Source organism: Staurois parvus, unplaced genomic scaffold (genome assembly GCF_062004578.1).
Source record: "Staurois parvus isolate SC_StPar_1 unplaced genomic scaffold, SC_StPar_1.0 ptg000525l, whole genome shotgun sequence".
Taxonomy (NCBI): Eukaryota; Metazoa; Chordata; class Amphibia; order Anura; family Ranidae; genus Staurois; species Staurois parvus.
In genome coordinates this window covers 2411295-2431874 of record NW_028318321.1, presented here as the reverse complement: position 1 = coordinate 2431874, position 20580 = coordinate 2411295, and the positions used below count along the sequence as shown (strand labels likewise).

The 20580-nt window shown below is 43.0% G+C and overlaps 1 protein-coding gene and 1 pseudogene across 3 annotated transcripts; both read right to left on the bottom strand.

Moving 5' to 3' along the window:
- Positions 1-1703: 1703 nt before the first annotated feature.
- On the bottom strand, positions 1704-20011 carry LOC149451690 (glutathione S-transferase omega-1-like). 3 transcript variants are annotated; one of them, XM_089690274.1, is made up of 7 exons: positions 19940-20011; positions 19786-19849; positions 15735-15843; positions 12082-12304; positions 10513-10614; positions 2928-3034; positions 1704-2284 (listed from the first exon to the last, which is right to left on the bottom strand). In XM_089690274.1, exons 2-7 carry the CDS (start codon positions 19814-19816, stop codon positions 2128-2130), a joined length of 729 nt encoding a protein of 242 aa, XP_089546400.1. In that variant the 5' UTR covers positions 19817-19849; positions 19940-20011; the 3' UTR covers positions 1704-2127. The 3 variants fall into 3 exon arrangements, with proteins under 3 accessions (XP_089546400.1, XP_089546399.1, XP_089546401.1); XM_089690273.1 differs by lacking the exon at positions 19940-20011 and having other exon boundaries at positions 19786-19933; XM_089690275.1 differs by lacking the exons at positions 1704-2284; positions 2928-3034; positions 19940-20011 and adding an exon at positions 4285-4416 and having other exon boundaries at positions 19786-19933.
- Positions 7255-10463, bottom strand: LOC149451691 (uncharacterized; annotated as a pseudogene).
- Positions 20012-20580: the final 569 nt, after the last annotated feature.

The window sequence follows — 20580 nt, the reverse complement described above, 5'->3', positions numbered from 1 at the left end:
AGAATTAATAAAAGAATTCTACTTGCCCATAGGAACAAAAGGTAGACTATCTGTCCCAAATCTTCATGCATACTACTTAGTGGCGAATATTGCACCACTAGCCCATCTTCACGTGTCTCGCAATATTCCCGTGGGCCACAGTGGATCTGATGGACTCCCACCCGACGCCACTTTCCTTTGTCGTGGCTCCCCCGTTCATCGCCCTTCGCCTCTTAGTCCGACATTAACACATACGCTTCAACTTTGGGACGCCATTAAATATTCTGCGGGTCTCATTTCTGCTCACTTACCTTTTGATGCGCCTATTCCACAACCCATTGTTTCCCCCAAGCCTTGACAACCCTGGACAGTTTGCGTGGTTGCCAGCTCATGGCTTCAATGATATACACTCCTTGCTCTCTCCTGCTCGGATACTCCCTTTTGAGACTCTCCGTTCTTCTCATGACATCCCGTTGACGGAACATTTTAGCTACCGCCAACTCCATCACTTTCTTACTACATTATTACAAGCCCATTCGGGACCCTATAGGCTGACCCCCTTCGAAAGTTTTTGCAGGCACAGGCCTCATGTGCCAGGTTTGATCTCACATATCCACTCCGCTGTCATTTCTTATAGGACACCCCCGGTTCACTCTGATCAGCATTGGCAATTGGAACTCAGGGGTTGTCTAGATCATGACTGGCAGATCATGACTCAAGCATTGCCTAAATGCTCAAGGAATGTTACTATATTAGAAAAATTACAAGGTCCTTTACAGATGGTATTATATGCCTGCCCGTCTCGCTTATTTTATTCCCTCATATTCTCCGACATGCTTTTGGGGTTGTCAACAAATAGGTACCATAGCCCATATTTGGTGGACTTGCCCCAAGGTATGCAGAATATGGATTAGGGTCTATGCCCTTCTCTGTATTATGCTACACACGGATATTAAGCATAACACATACAAAGCGCTATTATTTAAACCATTAGTAGGCCTGCTCAGTCTTCAGCGGCAGCTAGCATTGCATCTATTTATGGTTACATAATTGATGATCGCTAATGGCTATGCTGTTGGACACCCACCCAAAGTCTATGCAGATCTGGCATCCCTGGATTGATGTGGCTCAACCGTCTAGATTGGACCAGACCCTCCTGTCGATATAAGACTCTCCTGGTGCGATCCCCTGGAGCCCTTTCTCTGTCTTTACTATTCTTGCTTCTCCCTTCTCTTTCTTCCTTTTGTTTTTGTCAGTTTTCATGTTACATGTGCCGATTGTGATACCCCTAGAGAACTGCGCCTGTAATGTTTTATGCACCTGTCGGACTTTCTCGAGAGTCCTTGATGTAGAGCTCTGATGTGCGTCTAGTGACACTCTATGCTCAGCCTTTTCTATCATCTGTATGCAACTTTGGTGACTATCCTTGGCCTTTGGCCACTAGCTCATTGGTCACTACTTGTTAGCTGTTAACGCAATTTATAAGGTTTCATTCCATCCTTTTATATGTGTTTCTGTATTCAGTTTCTCTCCATCTTAATACTTCAGTGCATTTGTCTTGTCCTCCATCACCAGAATTGTACACCTTATTTTTTTTTTTGTGTCAATGAGCTTGCTTTTGACTGTTTCATTGTTGTTATGCTGTCTATAATAAAATTAATAATTGTAAAAGAATAAAATGTCATGTTTAGTCACACACAAATATGCTTAAAGAGAAAAGCATCTTTTCTTTGACAGTTCCTTTATTATCCTAAAAAAACATAATTCTCAAAACCACTGCACCCCATGCATTGTCTGCACCTGTACCACAGAGGCTAGAAACAAAGCTTAGACAATGGAAAATGTATTATGTTGTTACTTCTAATACAAGTGTTTTAGATCAGCAATTTCCAAAACAGCCCTAAGGAACTGCCAATGGCTCCAACCATCTAGAGCCTCTCACTGAATCAGAGTTGAAAATGACAGTTTTTATTTTTTTAAAGTGTAACTAAAAGCTGTGCGGCTGACTGGAAAGTTTTCTGTTAATGTCCTGGGTGAGCTGGAGCTGTGAAACCCTGTTTTAGATAGCATGAACCACAGGAGACAGTACTGATTGCCATTGGGTAAAAAGGCATATGATTCAGGTCACTTTTTTAAAGAACAGATATACTAATTAAGGCCATAATCAACAGCATCCACACTGTCCTCAGCATAGAGCTTGAAAAATCCCAAGACTAGTTCTGGAGCAGTGAAGGTTGCCTTGACAGCTGGATCTTGTAGCATACGATCATGCCAAGCTTTGATGTTAGGAGTCTTATCCAAAACACTAGAAAAAAGGAAAACAAAAAACATAATACAAGACATATTTGGACCATTTTTGAAATCTGTCTAGCAAACTGTAGTTGCCTATCCCTTTTCCCATAAACAACCTCAAAATAATCTGGCATCAGGGGTGTCTGCTCAGTGCTTCCTCCTCCTGCTCATCCAACTGCATGTCTATGGAATGACATTAAAGATCTTTAGGTGAGTAGATAGAACTGTAGATAGTAATAGTAAATAGTAGAACTGCCATCAGCATGAATATAACCAGAAGGATTGGAGAGACTACCAGTCCAATTCCTCTCAGAATTACAAAAAGGGCAAAAGGACTTAAAACCGGTTCATTTTGTGGGTTCCCACCTTTTGAGAAAGCGCTTATGACAATGGAAATACTGGTATAACATTGTGCTGCATGCTCACGGGGATTGTCAAAGGTGTTTAGTGGATACAGAGTAAAAGGGCACATACATATTTTGAGCTTGGGCTGGGTCAGCTTCCTCACTTTAGGAGGTAAAATCTGGTGACTAGTATGATTTTAGAGCTTCTAAATAATACAAAGATTAATTCAAAACTGCAGTAAGACATTGATAAGCTAATAAGGATCTCACATACAATGAGTAAGCAAAAAAAAAAAAAAGGGATGTCCTTACCCTTCGAATACAAAAAGGCTGAACCTTTCAAACCAGGGCCAAACCATGTAATCAATAAAGGACACAGATTCACCACCAAAGTATGGTGTGTTCTTCTTAGCCAGTGCCTGAAAACAAGGCAGAGCACAGCAACATTTTAATAACAGTGGCTTTTACCCATTTCAGCATTATCTTGTATCTTAACATTTTTAGAGTACACTATATTAACCACTTCAACACCTTCAGGATGAACCCATACATCCTTGGGTTGAAGTGATTGTGCCAGGATCATGGCTGTACATGCAGCAGTGATCCTGCGACAAAATTTTCAGCCGATTAGCTTTCTTGTAGAAATGATCTGAGTGACTCTACAGATGCCTGATCATTTCTACAGAGCACGGACAGGGTCTCCCCCCTTGCAAAGTGGTTTAATGAGATTGGAGGACGGTACATCCATACCTGCCTCTCCTCTGTGATGTAAGAAACCAAAAGCAACAAGGGTTTCACCAGTTTCAGGTTGGCCATTTACAAGCCGTTACTGGTTTGTAAAGCATCTGATCAAAACGGATCTTGGTTTGATCTGATGCTTTGGAATGCAGAGCTTGACACACCAAACTCCATGACTCAAAGCAGTACCTATTTAGACAGTTCTGCAGGAAGTTTCAGTTAAAGAAAAGGAGATTGAAAATGAAATGGTATACGAGAACTAGAAGATGAAACCTCTGAGACAGAGTCGCTTCATGTCTACAAACACATTAGGTTTGCAATAAAATAAGTACACATACAGCAGCTTTCCATGGAGGTACTTGAGTTAGTAGGAAACCTCTTCAAGTCATTCAACCCTAGGGAAATGGCCATAGGAAAAACAGGAATTGTACTGTGTTACTGAAATAAAAAGGACGCTGGGGGCTTTGTGGTACAGCAACAGCATTATTATACAGTTTTTTTAAAGCACCAACAGTTCGCTCAGCGCTGTACATTACAAAAGGGGGACAGAACATGCAACAGTAACAATACAATGCAAAACACAAGGGGTTCGAGGGCCCTGCTCATTCGAGCTTACAATTTAGGATGAATACATATTGTATCTCTCTCTGCTCTGGTCAGCTCCAGCAAAGATCATTCAGCAAGTTTACCTGAATTAACTACTATCTCACTTCGGTGGCCAGTTTTCTCCCACACATGGCATGAAACTTCCTAGTTTAGGATTGACACTTTGGGCCGATAGTAGTACCTACTTTGTTTCCATAATTCACTGGTGTGCATGCAGGAGTACAGTTCTGAAGATTTCAGTCACAGGTTGTGTGATACAGTAATGATTCTGGATGAGTGGTTTTGAACATAAATATAACATACTGTATGCTGTGTGTGTTGCTAACAGAAGGGAGTCCATTCATTGAAAAAGGTGTGTAGTTTCCATGTCTAAACAAAAACAACTGTTAGGCTTACCGGTAACAGCATTTCTACAATCCTTACAGGATGGCACAACTGAGAGATGAGAGGCTCCTCCCTACAGGAAAACACAATCAATTTACAGCTTTTATAAGTCCCCTCATTTCCCCTTACCCTCCACTTTGCAATAAAGTAACTACCGAAACCGGTCCACAAGGGGAATAATTCTACATGGGCACTCACCAATGACTAACTTGGGAGTTTTTTTTTGGGGGGGGGGTTTTCAGTATGGAGGGAAGTCAGCCTGCTGTCCTGGGAGGTTTGTAGAAGTGCTGTGATCAGCAAGTTTAGTGGTTGTTTTTCTCTCATCACTTACCAGGACGGAACACCTGAGAGGATAATCAAGTAACCGCAGGCCAACCTGAGGGTGGGACCACAGCCTGTAGCATCTTTTGGCCAGGCTAGGTCTTGCTGCGACAGCACTTCAATCCGGTAATTTTTCAAGAAGGTGTCTTGACTGGACCAGGTGGCTGCACTGCGAAGTCCCTTCCTTGGTCCAGCATAAGATAAATGCAGATAAGTGAGGAGACACCTCCGCACATTTAGACGGTGGTATTTCTCTTCTTTTGCATTCCTGGGATTATCACAGAAGGAAGGCAAAATTATTTCCCGTGTCCTATTAGATAAGGAAGCTACCTATCTGGAAGGATGAACAAAAAGGGTTCTTTGAATGACAAATTTTGTATGTCTCCAACTCTTCTAGCTGTGGTGATAGCCAACAAAAGAGATCATTTTAAATGTCAAAAACATAAAAAGTAACCTGCTCGGCTTGTTCAAAAGGGTGCTTCGATAAGGCTTCTAGCACTCTGGACAGATCCCATGGCAGAAACCTCTCTTTTGTGGCTGGGGTAATTTCCCTGGCCACCAAAAAACATTTAACTAAAAAGGTTCTCAAGTTAATCTAGTGCAGGCATGTCCAAAGTCCAGCCTGCGGGCCATTTACGGCCCGGGGGTCGGTTTAATACGGCCCTCCAACAGCCCTCCCTGCTCTGTGCAATGTGGCCCTCCCATGACCCTCCCTTCTATGGCAGACAGTCTTCTGCTTGAGAGCAGAGGGCAGTGCGCATGCCTGACTGCGGCGTGTTCTTCCTGGTCTGTGTAAATGCGGCTGTCGCACGGCCCTCCCTTCTGTGGCAGACAGTCTTCTGCTTGAGAGCAATGCGCATGCGTGACTGCGCCGCGCTGGGAGCGACAGAGGGCGGTGACGTCAGGGCCGGGCTTCCAGCGTGAAGTGTGTTTCTCTTCCCCTCCCGGCTGCCGAGCAGAGACTTCAGCTCCAGCTACCTTTTTCACCCTTCACATTAGTGCAGGTAAGTTTTTTTTAAATTTATTTTCAATACATTGTGAAAACTCAGCTGTCAGTTGATCTTAATGTTATGAAATGAAAAGTATGTCGTTTGCAATTAACTTGGCATAAAATAATTTATTTGCATTTAATTGTAATGGTTCAAAGAATGTTCGGAAAAATGTTCGGCCCTCCACCATGTTCACTTCATCCAATCTGGCCCTCTTTGAAAAAAGTTTGGACACCCCTGATCTAGTGTCAAGCAAAACTGAAAGTGCAGCAATTTGTAGTTGAAGAGTGCTAACTGCCACCCCTCTCTCCAGATCATCCTGGAGAAACTCCAGGATTATAGAAACAAAAAAGGTAGAGGATACCAGTTTCCGTTTGCACCATGAAGAAAAGATTTTCTATTCTTTTGAGTAAATTTTCCTGGTTACAGGCTTTCTGCTCAGGAGGAGGGTGTCTGTGTGTCTGAACAACCCTTACTCTTTAGGATCTGGCACTCACTAGCCAGGCTGTCAGTTGGAAGAACTCCGCCTTGGGTTGAAGCACCAAACCCTGAAGAAGATGATCTGGAAGGATCAGAAGCCTCCAAGGAGGTGCCACCGAGAGGGATTTTAGGGCTGCGAACCACGCTCTCCTTGGCCACCAAAGGTGCGATCAGGAGGAGATGGCCTGACAACTGGCTGAGCTTCGAGAGGGGGGGGGGGGGGTACAGAAGATGTCTGCATCTGGTCCCACCCTTTAGGTTCAGGTAGGCCACTGTGGTGGCTTTGTCGGAGCTGACCTGCCTGAGACACTGTTCTTGAAAGCCTTCAGGACTTTGCCTACCACTCCGAGTTCCCTGGAGTTGAATGAAGACAGGGGATGCCAAAGCCCAAGGTCCTTGAGACAAGGCGATTTCCCAAAGTGAGCACCCACCCCCAGGTGTTTGCATCTATGACCACTTTTAGGGGGTACCAGTGAGCCCAGTGCCTGCCTTCATGCAGATTGCTGGGGGGTTACCCACCATAGTGAGTATTTTACCTGTGGAGCACGGACTAACCTTTTGTTAACCAGGGATTGTTTCTTCATGTCGCAGCAGAACAGAAGGAAGGACTGCAGGTCGAGTGGAATTGTGCTCACACTATGGCTGCCGACATTAAACCCAGTATCCTCAAGACCTCCCTTGGGGAGCTTGAAGGCAACTATCAGGTCCCTAACCCAGGGCTTGAAAAAGCCACTTGCCAAATGCGAGGAGAAATTCCTCTGTGTCGAGCGGATGTGAGCGGTGAGCACAGATGAAGCATGGAGCGACTGCACCAAACCTCGTTGTGAAGCCGAGTTCCAGTTTACAACTTCCGGTTTCCGTCTTCTGCGGCACCGCCGCCGAGGGGACAGGTGCAGGAGAGGTCTGCTCTCCTCTGCGGAGGGGAGACACCCTCTCCACCACCGCGGGGGACAATAAGTACTGTATACAAACATGTCTTAACACTATAATGGAGTACAAGGGAGCTGGGATATACATTACTCAGTAATGTATATCCCAGCTCCCCTGTACTCCATTATAGTGATGACATTTATACAGTAATGATTACTGTATACATGTCATATCACTATAATGAAGTACAGGGGAGCTGGGATATACATTACTGTGTACAGTTTTAAATTTTGGACTATTTAGTCTAAAGAAAAATGTAATTTCATAAGTTTTAAGGGGGCGGACCTGGGTAAGGTTGGGTGGGGCAACTGGTGAAGAGTAAGTTTTGTGACTGGCTAGTAGGTCTGGACTCAAAATTTTAACCCCTGCCCTAACCTTGTCCATTGGTAGAAAAAGTTTTTGAGCTCTTGTGTCCACCACATAGCCTAAAAACGTTTTGACCTGTTCCGGCTCCAGAGAGGATTTCTCTATGCTCACTGTCCAGCCCAGGGACTCCAGGGTGGTGATGACCCTCCCCGTGTCTGCCTTCACCTGGACAGAAGAGGGAGCAAATATTAGAAGAAGATCATCTAAATAGGGAATAAGGGATATGCCCTGAAGGTGCAGTAGTGCCACTGCTACGGCTAGGAAGAGCCCTGAAATGCCAGTGGACGGTTTCCTCCCCAATTACTATTGCAAACCTTAAGTATGCCTGATGGGACATGCAAATAGGCATCCTTAAGGTCCAGTGTAGTCAAAGGCCTTACTTAGGAGATTTTTGCATACGGAGTAAATACTCTCCATGGTAAATCTTTTGTACTCCAAGAATTTGTTCAGGCTTCTGAAGTTTATAATCAGGAGGTATTTTCCTGAAGGTTTGCCAACAACAAATACGTGGGAGCAAAATTCCTGGTATTGTTGGCTTTTGAGTATGGGTACTACCACCAATTGTTCCGCCAGCTCAAACTCCTTCCAAGAGAGCTTACCTCTTTAAAGGTGTCCAAAGGAAGGCAGGCTAGGGTGATCATTTGTGGGGGCCATGACGAGAACTCAAGGCGATAGCGCTCTTGTACTAGTTGGCAGATGTAGGTACTGTCTGAGATTTTCTCCCACTGGGAGGCGAAACGTGACAGGCAGCCCCCTATCCTGATGTCACTTGGCTTCTTTAGAGCTAGCACCTGGAGAGGAAAACAGCATATTGCTTCTTTGCCTTCCTCTCCCAATGCCCCATTTTTTATTCTGTTCCTTTTTGGCCCACACAACATACTTATATTTTTCTCTTTTGGGTTTAACTGGGAATTTCTTCCCCTTTTCAGAGGGCCTGGACAACACATTGTCCAGCCCTGGAGCGAACAGCAGGAAACCTTCAAAAGGTGATACCACATAGGTTTACCTTTTGAAGTTAAGTCACCTTCCCATGCTTTAACCCAGATAGCCCTTCTGGCTAAATCAATGAGTGAGGCTGTTTTAGCTAAGGCTTTAATGGCTATGACCGCAGCATCCGCCAGGTAGGATACTGCCTTCCCCATCACTGAGGGAATCTAGCACTTCATCTGACTTGGCCCACTGCAACAGGTGTTTGGTCAGTCTTTCCATGCCAACGTCTGTATTTGTGGCAATGCAGGCTGCTGCCAGAGCTGGGAGCATGGAAGATGTGTTAGCCTACCATGCCCTCCTTAGGAGGGATTCAGAGCACCAGGCCGTCAAATCCCTAATGCTCCCTGAATCCTCGGAGAGATCAGACCTCTTGGTAACTTGAAACATCACAGAATCCAACCTAGAAAGATTAAATAATCTATCTTCCTCCTCCTCTTTAAAGAGGAACCTTCTTTTCCAAGTCTTAGGTCTGACCATTCTCCTTTCAGGATCCTTACATTCTTGAAGGTTAAATCCTTTAGGGATTGATAGAAGGGGAGCACCCTAGCATGGGCCTTAACTAAGCCCCTATACATTTCATCCTGTGCTGAGGTCTCTCTGGGGGTTTCTGGGATTTCTTTAGTGACATAAACCACCTGAAGGAGGCCCTCCAAGTTCTCCAGCAGAAAGAGGTCCCTGCCAGGTTTAATCTCCTCACCTGCTTCACTACCCAGATCTAGGTCCACCTTCTCCCCTGAGCTGTGGTCTGATTTAGAGTGACTATCCAGCTCTCCCTTACTCTCCTCCTCATCCCTGTCTTGGGCTGGGTAGACAGGAGAAAGACTGGGGCCCCCTCTGGAATTAAGGCTTTCCTGTGAGGACGGCCCTTCCCTAGGGGTTAGCTCCTCTGGGCCTGGGCCCTGCGGCTGTGCCACCGAGGTTTGAAAAGACTGGATGGTGGCTACCACCTCCACTTGCATAGATGCTAGGGAATCTTTCATCAAGCCTAAAGCCGCTTTCCCTTCTAGCTTCGTAATGGTTTACGATGGGACCTAGCTAGCTTCTCCCCACAATAACCACATTTCCTACAGGAGCTAGAGCCCACGGGTACAGTAGGCAGACTATCAGGGGCTTCCTGGGTTCCGCTTGCGGATTCTGAAAGAGAACTCCAATTGTTTAGTCTCTCTCTCTACCTATCCCCCTCCTGTTGCTGTGATTTAGCATAAAGTTAACTGGGGGGCATCTGGGCCCCCTCTCCCCTCCTAGCACTCCTCCTTAAGAAAGGCACTCACAGAGCCCAGACTTGGACTTGCCCGCAGTCACCAGTGCTGCCATCCCTCCTTCTCCATGAGGTGGTTCAGTCTGGTCTCTGCTGCAGATGCCAGGTGTACCATCCTGGACTGTCAGTTGACCACTGTGAGCCGCCCTGCTATCCTCTTCACAGCCCTGCGTCTCTCAGCCCTCTTGCGGGTGGCACCATGTTCCTGGCCCCCACCCACTTCCAGTCACATGGCTGAAAGATCCTGCCAATGGCAGAACAAGGCTTGGAGTGCACGCCCTCTTTCCTGCAATCCACTGAGCATTGGAGTCGTGTGAGGGAAGAGAGAGACAGCTGACATTTCAACACACTACAGCGATGGTCACACTCCCTTGAGAATAGAGTGCTGGTGTCAACTGGGGATGACCTGTGAAAAGGAACGAGCCTGCAGGTTAGTTCAGCCCTCCCCGGCCTCCCTATGCCTGCCTTATAGGGGTACCATCCGACCCTCCTCGGTCTTCTAGCCACAAAAACAAATGTTCCATTGCAGGAAGAAACACAATCAATACTGGAGGGCAAGGGGAAGGGAGGGGACCTATAACAGCTGTAAACGGATTGTGTTTCCTGCAGGGAGGAGTCTCATCTCTCAGGTGTACCGTCCTGGAAGGCGATTGTACAAATAGGAAATTTCTCCTAATAGCTTCTTATATTTGAATAATATGTTAGTTAGTATATAGAGTATAACATACATCCCACTGTACAGCAAGGACTGTATAATGTACAGCATGGTGAATAAAGAAAAGTGGTGGGGCAAGCCAGCATGCTGGGTTCCCTTAACAATCAAAAAAAATCTTACCTCTTCCAGTTTTTTCAGCTTCTCAAGGAACTGTGATTTTAATTCAGTTGTGTCTTCATTATTTTTCTGTGCAAACACAATCTTGTAAAATGCAGTTGTGACCTGAAAAACAATAAAGGTTGCAGTATTGTTTAGTTATATTGTTAGGCCAAAAAACAAACGTTACACCATTCAGATTCGTATGTCTGTACAACTCTTAATGACATTTTTGCCTAATACTGACAGTAGTAAAACAGATGGAGGGGAGAACTAAGTGGAACAATTAAATTTGTTGAAAAAGGTTTTCTTTTTTAATAACAAAACATGTTGTACTTACCTGCTCTGTGCAATGGTTTTGCACAGAGCAGCCCAGATCCTCGTTCTCTGGGGTTCTCCGCTGGTGCTCCTGGCTCTGCCTTCTAACTACCCCTCTAAAAAGCCATTAGCTGGGGGGGTTACTTGTGTGGGCTTGATCTCGAGCTGCACTGTGTGCATCTTGACTCGGCCCTATCCCCTGATCCCTCATTGCTGGATTTGATTGACAGTAGCAGGAGCTTCACATAGTCCAGTGAGGAAGAAGAGAAAGCAGTGTCACTGCTCTCGGGCACAGCACTGGATCAAGATCAGACTCAGGTAAGTATTTGGGTGGGGAAGGGAGCTGCACCTAAAAAGGTTTTTCACCTTAAAATATACAGGATGGCCTAAAATGGTTGTAAACCTCAGACATGCATTATGCATAAAGCATATCCCTTTATAGTGTATACTTGTCTCATAGAGCATAAAGTCTCAGCTCTGTCTGCTGCTTCATTCCTCTGCCATCAGCCTTAGTCCATTCTGAAAAATGGTGACAGGGGAGTGACCTCCAGCAGATTGTCAGTCTCAGCTCTGTTCCTGTGAGCTGTGTGAAGGGAGTGTGTCTCTTCCCACCAATCAGCTTTCAGAGCTCTCCTCACTGAGCTCTGCAGTGTGTAATTCCAGCTCTCTGCCCCGTCTTTTCTGAACTCTCAGACAAGCTATATAAATTCAGCACTTTAAATGGATGTAGAGAATACTGAAGATAAATAGTTACAACTTATGTAGGAGGATTTGTTTCATCTCCGTGTATCACTTAGTCACTTCACTGGGTATATGTAAGGGTTTACAACCACTTTAAGGTAGAAAACCTATAGCCTTTACAACCACTTTAAAAGGAACAGCTCTGCTCCAAAGTTTACTCCAGCAACCCGTCCAATGTAGCTACATCATTGTCCGCAACCATAGTATTATATGCTTTACCTCCATCCCATAGATTTTATATGGGGTTTGTTCACCTTTTCTACTGAAATAAACATTAATACAGTTTTTATTAAAGATGCTAGCACAATTTTTCAGTTAGCCAGAAAGTGTTGAGTACTTTATGAATATTTGATTTAGCAAACCATATTTTAGGCTGATTCATATGCCCCAAGGTTCAGTTAAATGCAAGCAAAGATTTAATTTGGGGGATCACTGGTCTAATGTAAGAGATCTAATGTAAGAGATCTGGTCTAATTCAACCTTTATATTTACACTTTCCACCACCCAAATCACACATATTCTCATCGTACATACTGTAGAAAAAGCTTCCATCAACATCTTCTGTTCAGCTTTTGCATAGGGGTCAGATGGAATCAGCTTAGTCCCAGGAAACACTTCATCCAGGTATTCACAAACAATTGGCGATTCATAGATGATCTTCCCATCAGAGGTCTCAATGGTAGGTACCAGACCCAAGGGATTCTTCTCCAAATACCAGTCCGGTTTGTTCTTCAGATTGATGTTCACTACTTCATGACTATAATGACAACGCACAAGAAAAACAAAGTCACACAAAAGGTCCATCACACCTGTGTCAGATGGTCTAAATATTCCAGAATCTTATCTGGACGTTGCGTTGTTATCCCATTCATTATAAATGAGATGCTTAAACACAACACCTATTAATGTGCTGCATAACACAATGGAAAGCTTATACATGTGAACAGGGGCGGACTGACAACTCATGGGGCCCCCGGGCAATAGGGGGATCATGTGGCCCCTGTGTCCTTGCCCACACTCAAAAAAAGAAAAAAAAAAAAAAAAAAAAAAAGAAGAAGGACCAGGGGCATTTCATGGGGCCCCCTACTGACCCTGGGCCCTTGGGCAGTGCCCGTGTGATCAAATGGTCAGTCTGCCCCTGCATGTGAATATGGATGCAAAAGGCAGCAGACTGTAAAATCTAAAAATTATATTTTGGCTAAATGGGCACAAATTTACACACACAGACACACAAACACTTGTGGAAAGCCTTCTCAGAAAAGTGGAAGGCTGCTAAAGCTGTAATAAAGGGTGCTCGAACTCTGTACTGATTTTTTGATTTTGAAATGGAATGTAAAACAGATGGTCAGGTGTCCACAAATGTTGGTCCTATACCTTTGTATTTACATTTTGGAATATGACTTTTTTTTGTATTATTATCCAACATGCAAAAGCTTTTTTTTTTTTTTTTTTTTTTTTTTTTTTAGGGTTCATGCACACCATGGTGCAGAGAGTCAGTTCTGCAAGGGCAAAACATAATCAATTGTTCTCTATTTACCCAGTTCATACCACAACACTGGTATCACGTGCAGATTTTTCTGCATGCAAAATGTATAAAACTCATTGAGACAATTGTGAAAACTGATGTAAATGGATGTATCTGCAAATTACATCTGCATGTCAGTTTCCATCAGTTTTCATGCACGTATGGTGTGAACTAGCCCCTAGTGACTCAATAACATTTTAAATACTACAGGTGAATGTTTAGCAGCTTATCATGTCCTAATAAAGGCCCATCCTTCTCAGTGAGGTTGATTTACTAAAGTATTTGAGACTTTTTATTTATGCATTGTTGAATAACCTAAGCTAGCACTTTACCTCATTTACAAAGCTCAGTTGACATTCACCTTGCCTAGTTAAGATGATCAAAGGCTTTCATAAACCAACATTTTTTCCACTTTTCAGATAAAAGTGTAAAAAAAGGTATTAAAGTGTTTGTAACCTTCAAAATTAAATTTATATGACTGTCTCATTAAGGACTTCATATGTGTTTTTTGGATTAATCATTTTATTTGTGGTTTTAATACTTCGTTATTACCCAATTGATCCTGCCAGTTCCCTAATAACCGATCCATGTCAGCATGGTCAGTTTGCATCCCTTTCATCAAGTTCTTAGATACAGGCAGGCTGTACAAGTCTGCAGCATGCCTATACTGTATTTTCTGTGGTTAGTGTATAGCCATGCTCCCCGCCCATTCCTTCTCCCTTTATTGACAGGCTGGTGGAGGTGACGTTTACCACCATGTATGCGACTGCTTTTCATTACCTTGGAAATGCTGGTGCTTGCCAGCAAATGTCACTTTCAGAAAGAACATATATCCTTCCCCAGTGTAAACATGCCCATCCATAGGTCCATGATGCACTCAGCAAGGAAAAGTGATCACGTGACCTTTCACCTTTTATATTACAAAGACTAAATTATTTATAGTACATGTTACCATTTGGAGATGTACAGTTGTGGCCAAAATTATTCAACCCCCAATGCTGTAAAGGGGTTTAGGGACTATAGTGTACATTTGGAATTGTATTCAGAATCAAATCCTACAAGGACGTTGTAACTACCCAAATGCAACTAAAATGACATCAATTGTTTATGTAATACAGTAGTAAATGGTTCTTATGTGGTTTCTTCATTGCCACAATTATTCAACCCCTTAAAGACTACCACTCTGAAGAACAGAGGTTCATACAGGTGCTTTCCATCAGGTATTGAAAACACCTGTGGATGTCACCGAGCAGCAATCAAGCATAATAAGCACCAATTAGGCAGCTTTAAAATGACTGTGATACTCAGCTCCTTCTAGACATTTACTGGTGTGGTTACAAACATGGTGAAGGCAAGAGAATGGTCCAGGAAGACAAGAGAAGAGGTGATTTCTCTTCACAGGAAGGGCAATGGCTATAAGAAGATTGCAAAGATGTTAAACATACCAAGAGACACCTTAGGAAGCATCATTCGCAAATTCAAGGCAAAGGGCACTGTTGAAACGCTACCTGGTCGTGGCAGAAAGAAGATGCTGACTTCGACTGCTGTGCGCTACCTGAAGCGTAGAGTGGAGAGAAGTCCCCGTGTGACTGCTGAGGAACTGAGAAAAGATTTGTCAGATGTGGGTACAGAAGTTTCAGCCCAGACAATAAGACGCACACTGCGTAATGAAGGCCTCCGTGCCAGAACTCCCAGGCGTACCCCCTTGCTGTCTCCAAAGAATAAGAAGAGTCGACTGCAGTATGCCAAAAGCCATGTGGACAAACCACAAAAGTTGTGGGATAGTGTTCTGTGGACTGATGAAACAAAATTAGAACTGTTTGGGCCCATGGATCAACGCTATGTTTGGAGGAGGAAGAACAAGGCCTATGATGAAAAGAACACCTTGCCTACTGTGAAGCATGGTGGAGGGTCAATCATGCTTTGGGGCTGTTTTGCTTCTGCAGGTACAGGGAAGCTTCAGCGTGTGCAAGGTACCATGAATTCTCTTCAGTACCAGGAGATATTGGATGGAAACGTGATGCAGTCCGTCACACACCTGAGGCTTGGGAGACGTTGGACCTTTCAACAGGACAATGATCCCAAGCATACCTCCAAGTCCACTAGAGCATGGTTGCAGAGGAAAGGCTGGAACATTTTGGAGTGGCCATCGCAGTCACCAGACTTAAATCCGATTGAGAACCTCTGGTGGGACTTAAAGAAAGCAGTTGCAGTGCGCAAGCCTAAGAATGTGACTGAACTGGAGGCCTTTGCCCATGAAGAATGGGCGAAGATACCCGTAGATCGCTGCAAGACACTTGTGTCAAGCTATGCTTCACGTTTAAAAGCTGTTATAACTGTAAAAGGATGCTGTACTAAGTACTAAGATTGAATGTCACTTGGGGGTTGAATAAAACTGATAATGCTGTGAGCACAGAAAAGACATTTGTGGTTATTTCATTATAACTGTTATGTTATATTTGTCTGACCTACAAGTGCCTCTTTAATGTAAATGTAAGCAAGATGACTGAATGATCAAAAGCAATGTCAAACTGGCCAAAACACTCAATTTCAGTGGGGGTTGAATAATTTTGGCCACAACTGTATATTGGATTACTTTAGTTCATAAACCCACAGAAAATGATATGAAGCATTTAAGGCAGTGTGTCTCTAGATTTCTTACTTGATTCCTTTGGCAATTAGGACAAGTCTTGCTCTCTGGGCAAAGGGGCAGAATCTCATGCTGTATAGGCGAATCAATCCTTGTGGGACTGGGCATGGGGCCGCACTGCCTGAAGAAAAAAAATAAATAAAAAAATAATAGGCATGTTAAATAAATATATATATATATTTCATCGAATGTTACCCTGTGAGAGAACAATAGACTGCCCACATCCATCACTGCCTTCTAGAGATGCATTCTCATTATACTGTACAAACAATAGTTATATATGGTACATTTCTCTAGGAAACATGCAACTGTTTAATTTCCATAGCTACCAACTGCCCCTGCTTTCAATAGATTTGAACTTTATTTTGAATATCTTTACCTGGAAATTTTCATTGTACACAAAATCAGTTATCAATGGAGTTCAGTTTGACTTTGCTCTAGGGCCTCTTTAGAAGACATGTGAATGCTTTATAAATGCCCAGGTTCCCTAGTTCTTAGAAATACTCGTATGCAAAGTTACAAACAAAAAGACCAATTATACATGTTAGATTCCTTTTATCTGACAAATGATTGACAATTCACAGATGTGTTGCAGTGCATTAATGCACATGCCTTTGCAGGCTCTACTTTGTGTATTAAGACATTCATTATTAATGATTAAATATAATTATTCTTGTGCTCACCAAGAGATCAATAAAAGCGAAAAGAGATCAGTGAAAAATGAAAGCTGCAGCACAAACAGCTAGCAGCCCATCTAGAAATATAATTTACAAAAGTGCCTTGCTCTCCAATATTTGTAATCAGTGAAAATAAATAAAGTATGTGTGGTGTTTAAAAATGAAACAAAAAAAAAAAAACAAAAAACACAACACAGTATCAAATCAAAATATTGCAAGTGTAAATACACTGTGAACTTCAATAATGTGTCAGTCTCTCAACAGTCACTGAATTCCATAAAACATCTGTGAAGAATGAATCTCCTAATTATATTTCCACCTGCAATTTGGAATGTGAATAAAGCCTCCACCACCAATAAAGCAGGCCGTACATGGGTCGAATTCCAAACGATTTTTCATTGTTCGTTCTGTAATCCGATGGTGCCACTAATGATTTTGAAAATCGGTCGTTTTTTTAAGAATTTTCCAGCATGCCTGATAAACAAAATGGGACGATCCACGAAAATTGGCCAGTGCCATTGCCCCACTAACAGAGCGAAAATCGACCGATTTTTCTTAGGTCTGATTTTTGAAAAGAAAAATAGTTCTAAAATTGACCCATGGCCTTAGTCCAATGTTTATTGTGAATGAGCTGCCTCCAAGAAACATAACCCATCTCTCAGGGAATGAGCACACAGTGCTGCATCCCAACAAACAACACTAATCCAGAAGGGACAAACCTTCAAAGAATAAAAAGGGACTTTTTAGGCACTGTACTAAACAAATAAAAATGTTTTTTATTAAAATCCATTAAGAAAGGTGGACCAACTAATCCACCAATTGGTACACCAATGTTTAAAACATAACAGTTCACACAATTGAATTTCATGATTCCATGTAAAGATGAATGAGCTACCCATGCATCACATTGGATTAAAAACTGCACGAGACCTTTTTTTAGCATTACAGTGCACCACAATGCACGGTATGTATAGTGCACTCTACTGTACAGTGCATTGGGGTGCCATTCACAACAACTGGCTGTTTGTGGCTCCTGACCTGTCAGTTCAGTGCCCAGTGGGTGCTGTAGTCATAGATGGACTGGGGCTTGAAATCCTCAGTACATACAAGCAGCCATTCTACAGTACAACATGCTAAAGAGGAACATCACAACATTGACCTCCTACCTCACCCCTTACCATTTTGGCTGGGTAGGCCACAAAACACATACTCACATGCCCAGTGATGCTCTGTGCAAATCCACCAAACCGCTGCTGTGTACTGGGTCCCGCACTGTTACCATCCTTTGTGATATCATTTGGAGGCGGTGTGTTTCCTATGGGTTCTTGCAGCCAGCCTCCTGATGATATGAGGCATGCAAGTACAAGTAGGAAACAAAGTCTCCTGGGATGTGTAACATGGATATCTCAGGAGACTGCAGGCAATAGAAAGATTGTTGTGGTCTAGGGCAGAATCTATGAAGTGGGGAGCAAATTACCCCAAAAAGGTATTAAACAATTAGAATAACTTATTTGGCTATTGTTGGGGGGGGGGGGGGGTTGGATGGTGGAAAGTGAAGTGGCCTGGGAGGGTAAAAGTTATCACTACCATGTGAAGCTCAGGGCCTGGCTATTAGAATGCAAAACACTGTATCTTAAAGTGGTAATAAACCCCAAAACCAAAAATGTAATATATTGCAATTACCAATTCTTATGTGTGGTGGCTGCATTAGTTTTATTCCCCACCCCCCTGTAGTCACCTAGTGATCTGGCCAATAACACACCTCCTGTATTAGAGTGCCTCCACACTGGACAAAGGAGCACAGAGACACCTTTGCACAGCAGCAAAGTCAATCGGGGGGTGGGGAGTGTTATGCAGGCCATAGATGGGTCGAAAATCGGCCGATTTGTCGGCCGAAAATAAAATCGGCCGATTTTCGGATCGTTAGTGGGCGATTTGGTCGGCCGTTTTTCGGTATTTTGGCCATTTTTGTTTTTCGGTAAAGTTGGAAAAAAATCGGCCGATTTTCGCGGCAATTAGTGGGCAAATCGGCCGATTTTTTACCGATAAAAAATCTGCGCATGAGCAGTGACCTGCAAGAGGAAGACAAAAAGAAGAAAAAGAAGAAGAGGAAGAGGATGAAGAAGAGGATGAAGAAGAAGAAGAGGAAGAAGAGGATGAAGCAGAAGAAGAGGATGAGGATGAAGAAGAAGAAGAGGAAGAAGAGGATGAGGATGAGGAAGAAGAAGAGGATGAGGATGAGGATGAGGAAGAAGAAGAGGATGAGGATGAGGAAGAAGAAGAGGATGAGGATGAGGAAGAAGAAGAGGATGAGGATGAGGAAGAAGAAGAGGATGAGGATGAGGATGAAGAAGAGGATGAGGATGAAGAAGAGGAAGAAGAAGCAGAAGAAGAAGATGAGGATGAGGATGAAGAAGAAGGAGGATGAGGATGAAGAAGAAGAAGAAGAAGAAGAAGAAGAAGAAGAGGATGAGGATGAAGAAGAAGAAGAAGAAGAGGATGAAGAAGAAGAAGAAGATGATGAGGATGAGGATGAGGATGAAGAAGAAGGATGAAAATAAGAAGAATTCCAGTCCAGCAAAAAGTATCTCTGCAGAGAGCTTCGCTATTTCTGACAGTTCTCTGACAGTACTTTGACATTTACAGCGGTTGAAACATTGTATCTATTTGTTTCTGAATAAAAACATCTGTATCCTAAATGGAAACAAATAGATAGAATGTTTCAACCGCTGTAAATGTGAAGGAACTGTCAGAGAACTGTCAGAAATAGCGGAGCTCTCTGCAGGGACACTTTTTGCCAGCTGTAGAAGGGATGAAAATCGGCCGATTTTTTTTACCATTGATGGTAACGTCGGCCGCTTGAACGACCGAATTTTCGTTTTTTAAAAGAAAAATCTGCTGTTTTTTCTCCCCATCTATGGCCTGCATTAGTGTACTAGCAGATTTAGATACACTAAAACTGAACTCCAGGTCACACTTTATATGCAGTTACAGTAAGAGTTTTTCCCCATTTTGCCATAAGGGTTTTACATAGATAAATAAAAGCTGAACATTGTACACATCTCTATCCAGTGTTAAATGGTTTATCTCAACCCACCTCAATACATCTGCAGGGCAGCTTACTCTGTTTCAATATCAGACTTACTAGCCAGATCACCAGGTGAAAATAAAAGAAAGAAAGCCTAAAAAAAAAAAAAACAAATGCAGCCACCACATCAAATAACTGGTAAGCTGCAATATAATAAATGTTTGCTTTTGGGTTTAACACAGAGTGCATCCTGATATCATATAGTTTACATCAGCCACAACGAAAGAAGTCAGTGACCTCAGTGTCAAAAAGAGAACGCTTGCAATCTGCTGATCCAAATGTCACAGCCCACACGTACCTTTAGCTAGACTTCTCTCAGAGCCGGACATGTCTGCAGATGTTGTTGTCACCTTTGGAGGAACCTGCATGGCAAGAATAATGTAATGATTGAAATTCTTGTGTTTTGCACACGGCTCAGCAGTATGTTTTTAGCAGCCTAGCACAGGACTCACCAAGAACAAGGGTGTGTGTCAGGAAGGATCTGCTTGCAGCAATTATAAAGCAGCTGCTTTCTGTCTCCTCCCTTCGCTTACTGATCAACTGGAAGCAAACACAGTGAATGAAAAGAGAAGTGTGTATACTTTATGTATAAATGCCATGTGGCTCATACAGTTAAAGACCTCTCTGCCAGTGTATAGCACTGAAACGCCAAAGCAATTCTACACATTTTTCTAGAGTGTATGTATAGAAAAACCTTTTTCCTGTTTTAATAGATCAAGAAATGGTAAAAACTGATGTCAGTTTTTTTTTCTTTTTTTTGTGTATATGTCACCGGAAATAAAAAGATATCGCTACAATCTGATGTGAATTTCTCCACTTAGACATGCTTCATCTGCGTATTCAGTGGTAGTAATATGTGCGTGATTTGTTAAACTGAGACAAATAGGTTGTCATTAAGTTACTGAATAAAGGGTCACCTTCCCAAATAAAAATCAATTAATCTATATAAGTCAAGTATATATGTCACCAAAGAATCACATTATCTGGAAGAAATAATGGGGTTGCCATTGCCAATCCCCTCCTAAAAATGTTAGCTGGCAGCAGGAGAGCCAGCCAGCCAACTACCATTTTAAACAAGTAGAATCAGTGAAGG

Excerpts from the sequence above, each read along its gene's own strand:
- LOC149451690 (XM_089690273.1), bottom strand. The coding sequence starts at position 19,855 with ATGCAGGTTCCTCCAAAGGTGACAACAACATCTGCAGACATGTCCGGC. Across the intron at positions 15,844-19,785 it reads TGAGAGAAGTCTAGCTAAAG|GCAGTGCGGCCCCATGCCCA; the intron begins GTACGTGTGGGC and ends TTTTTTCTTCAG. Across the intron at positions 3,035-10,512 it reads AGCTGAAAAAACTGGAAGAG|GCACTGGCTAAGAAGAACAC; the intron begins GTAAGATTTTTT and ends CCTTGTTTTCAG.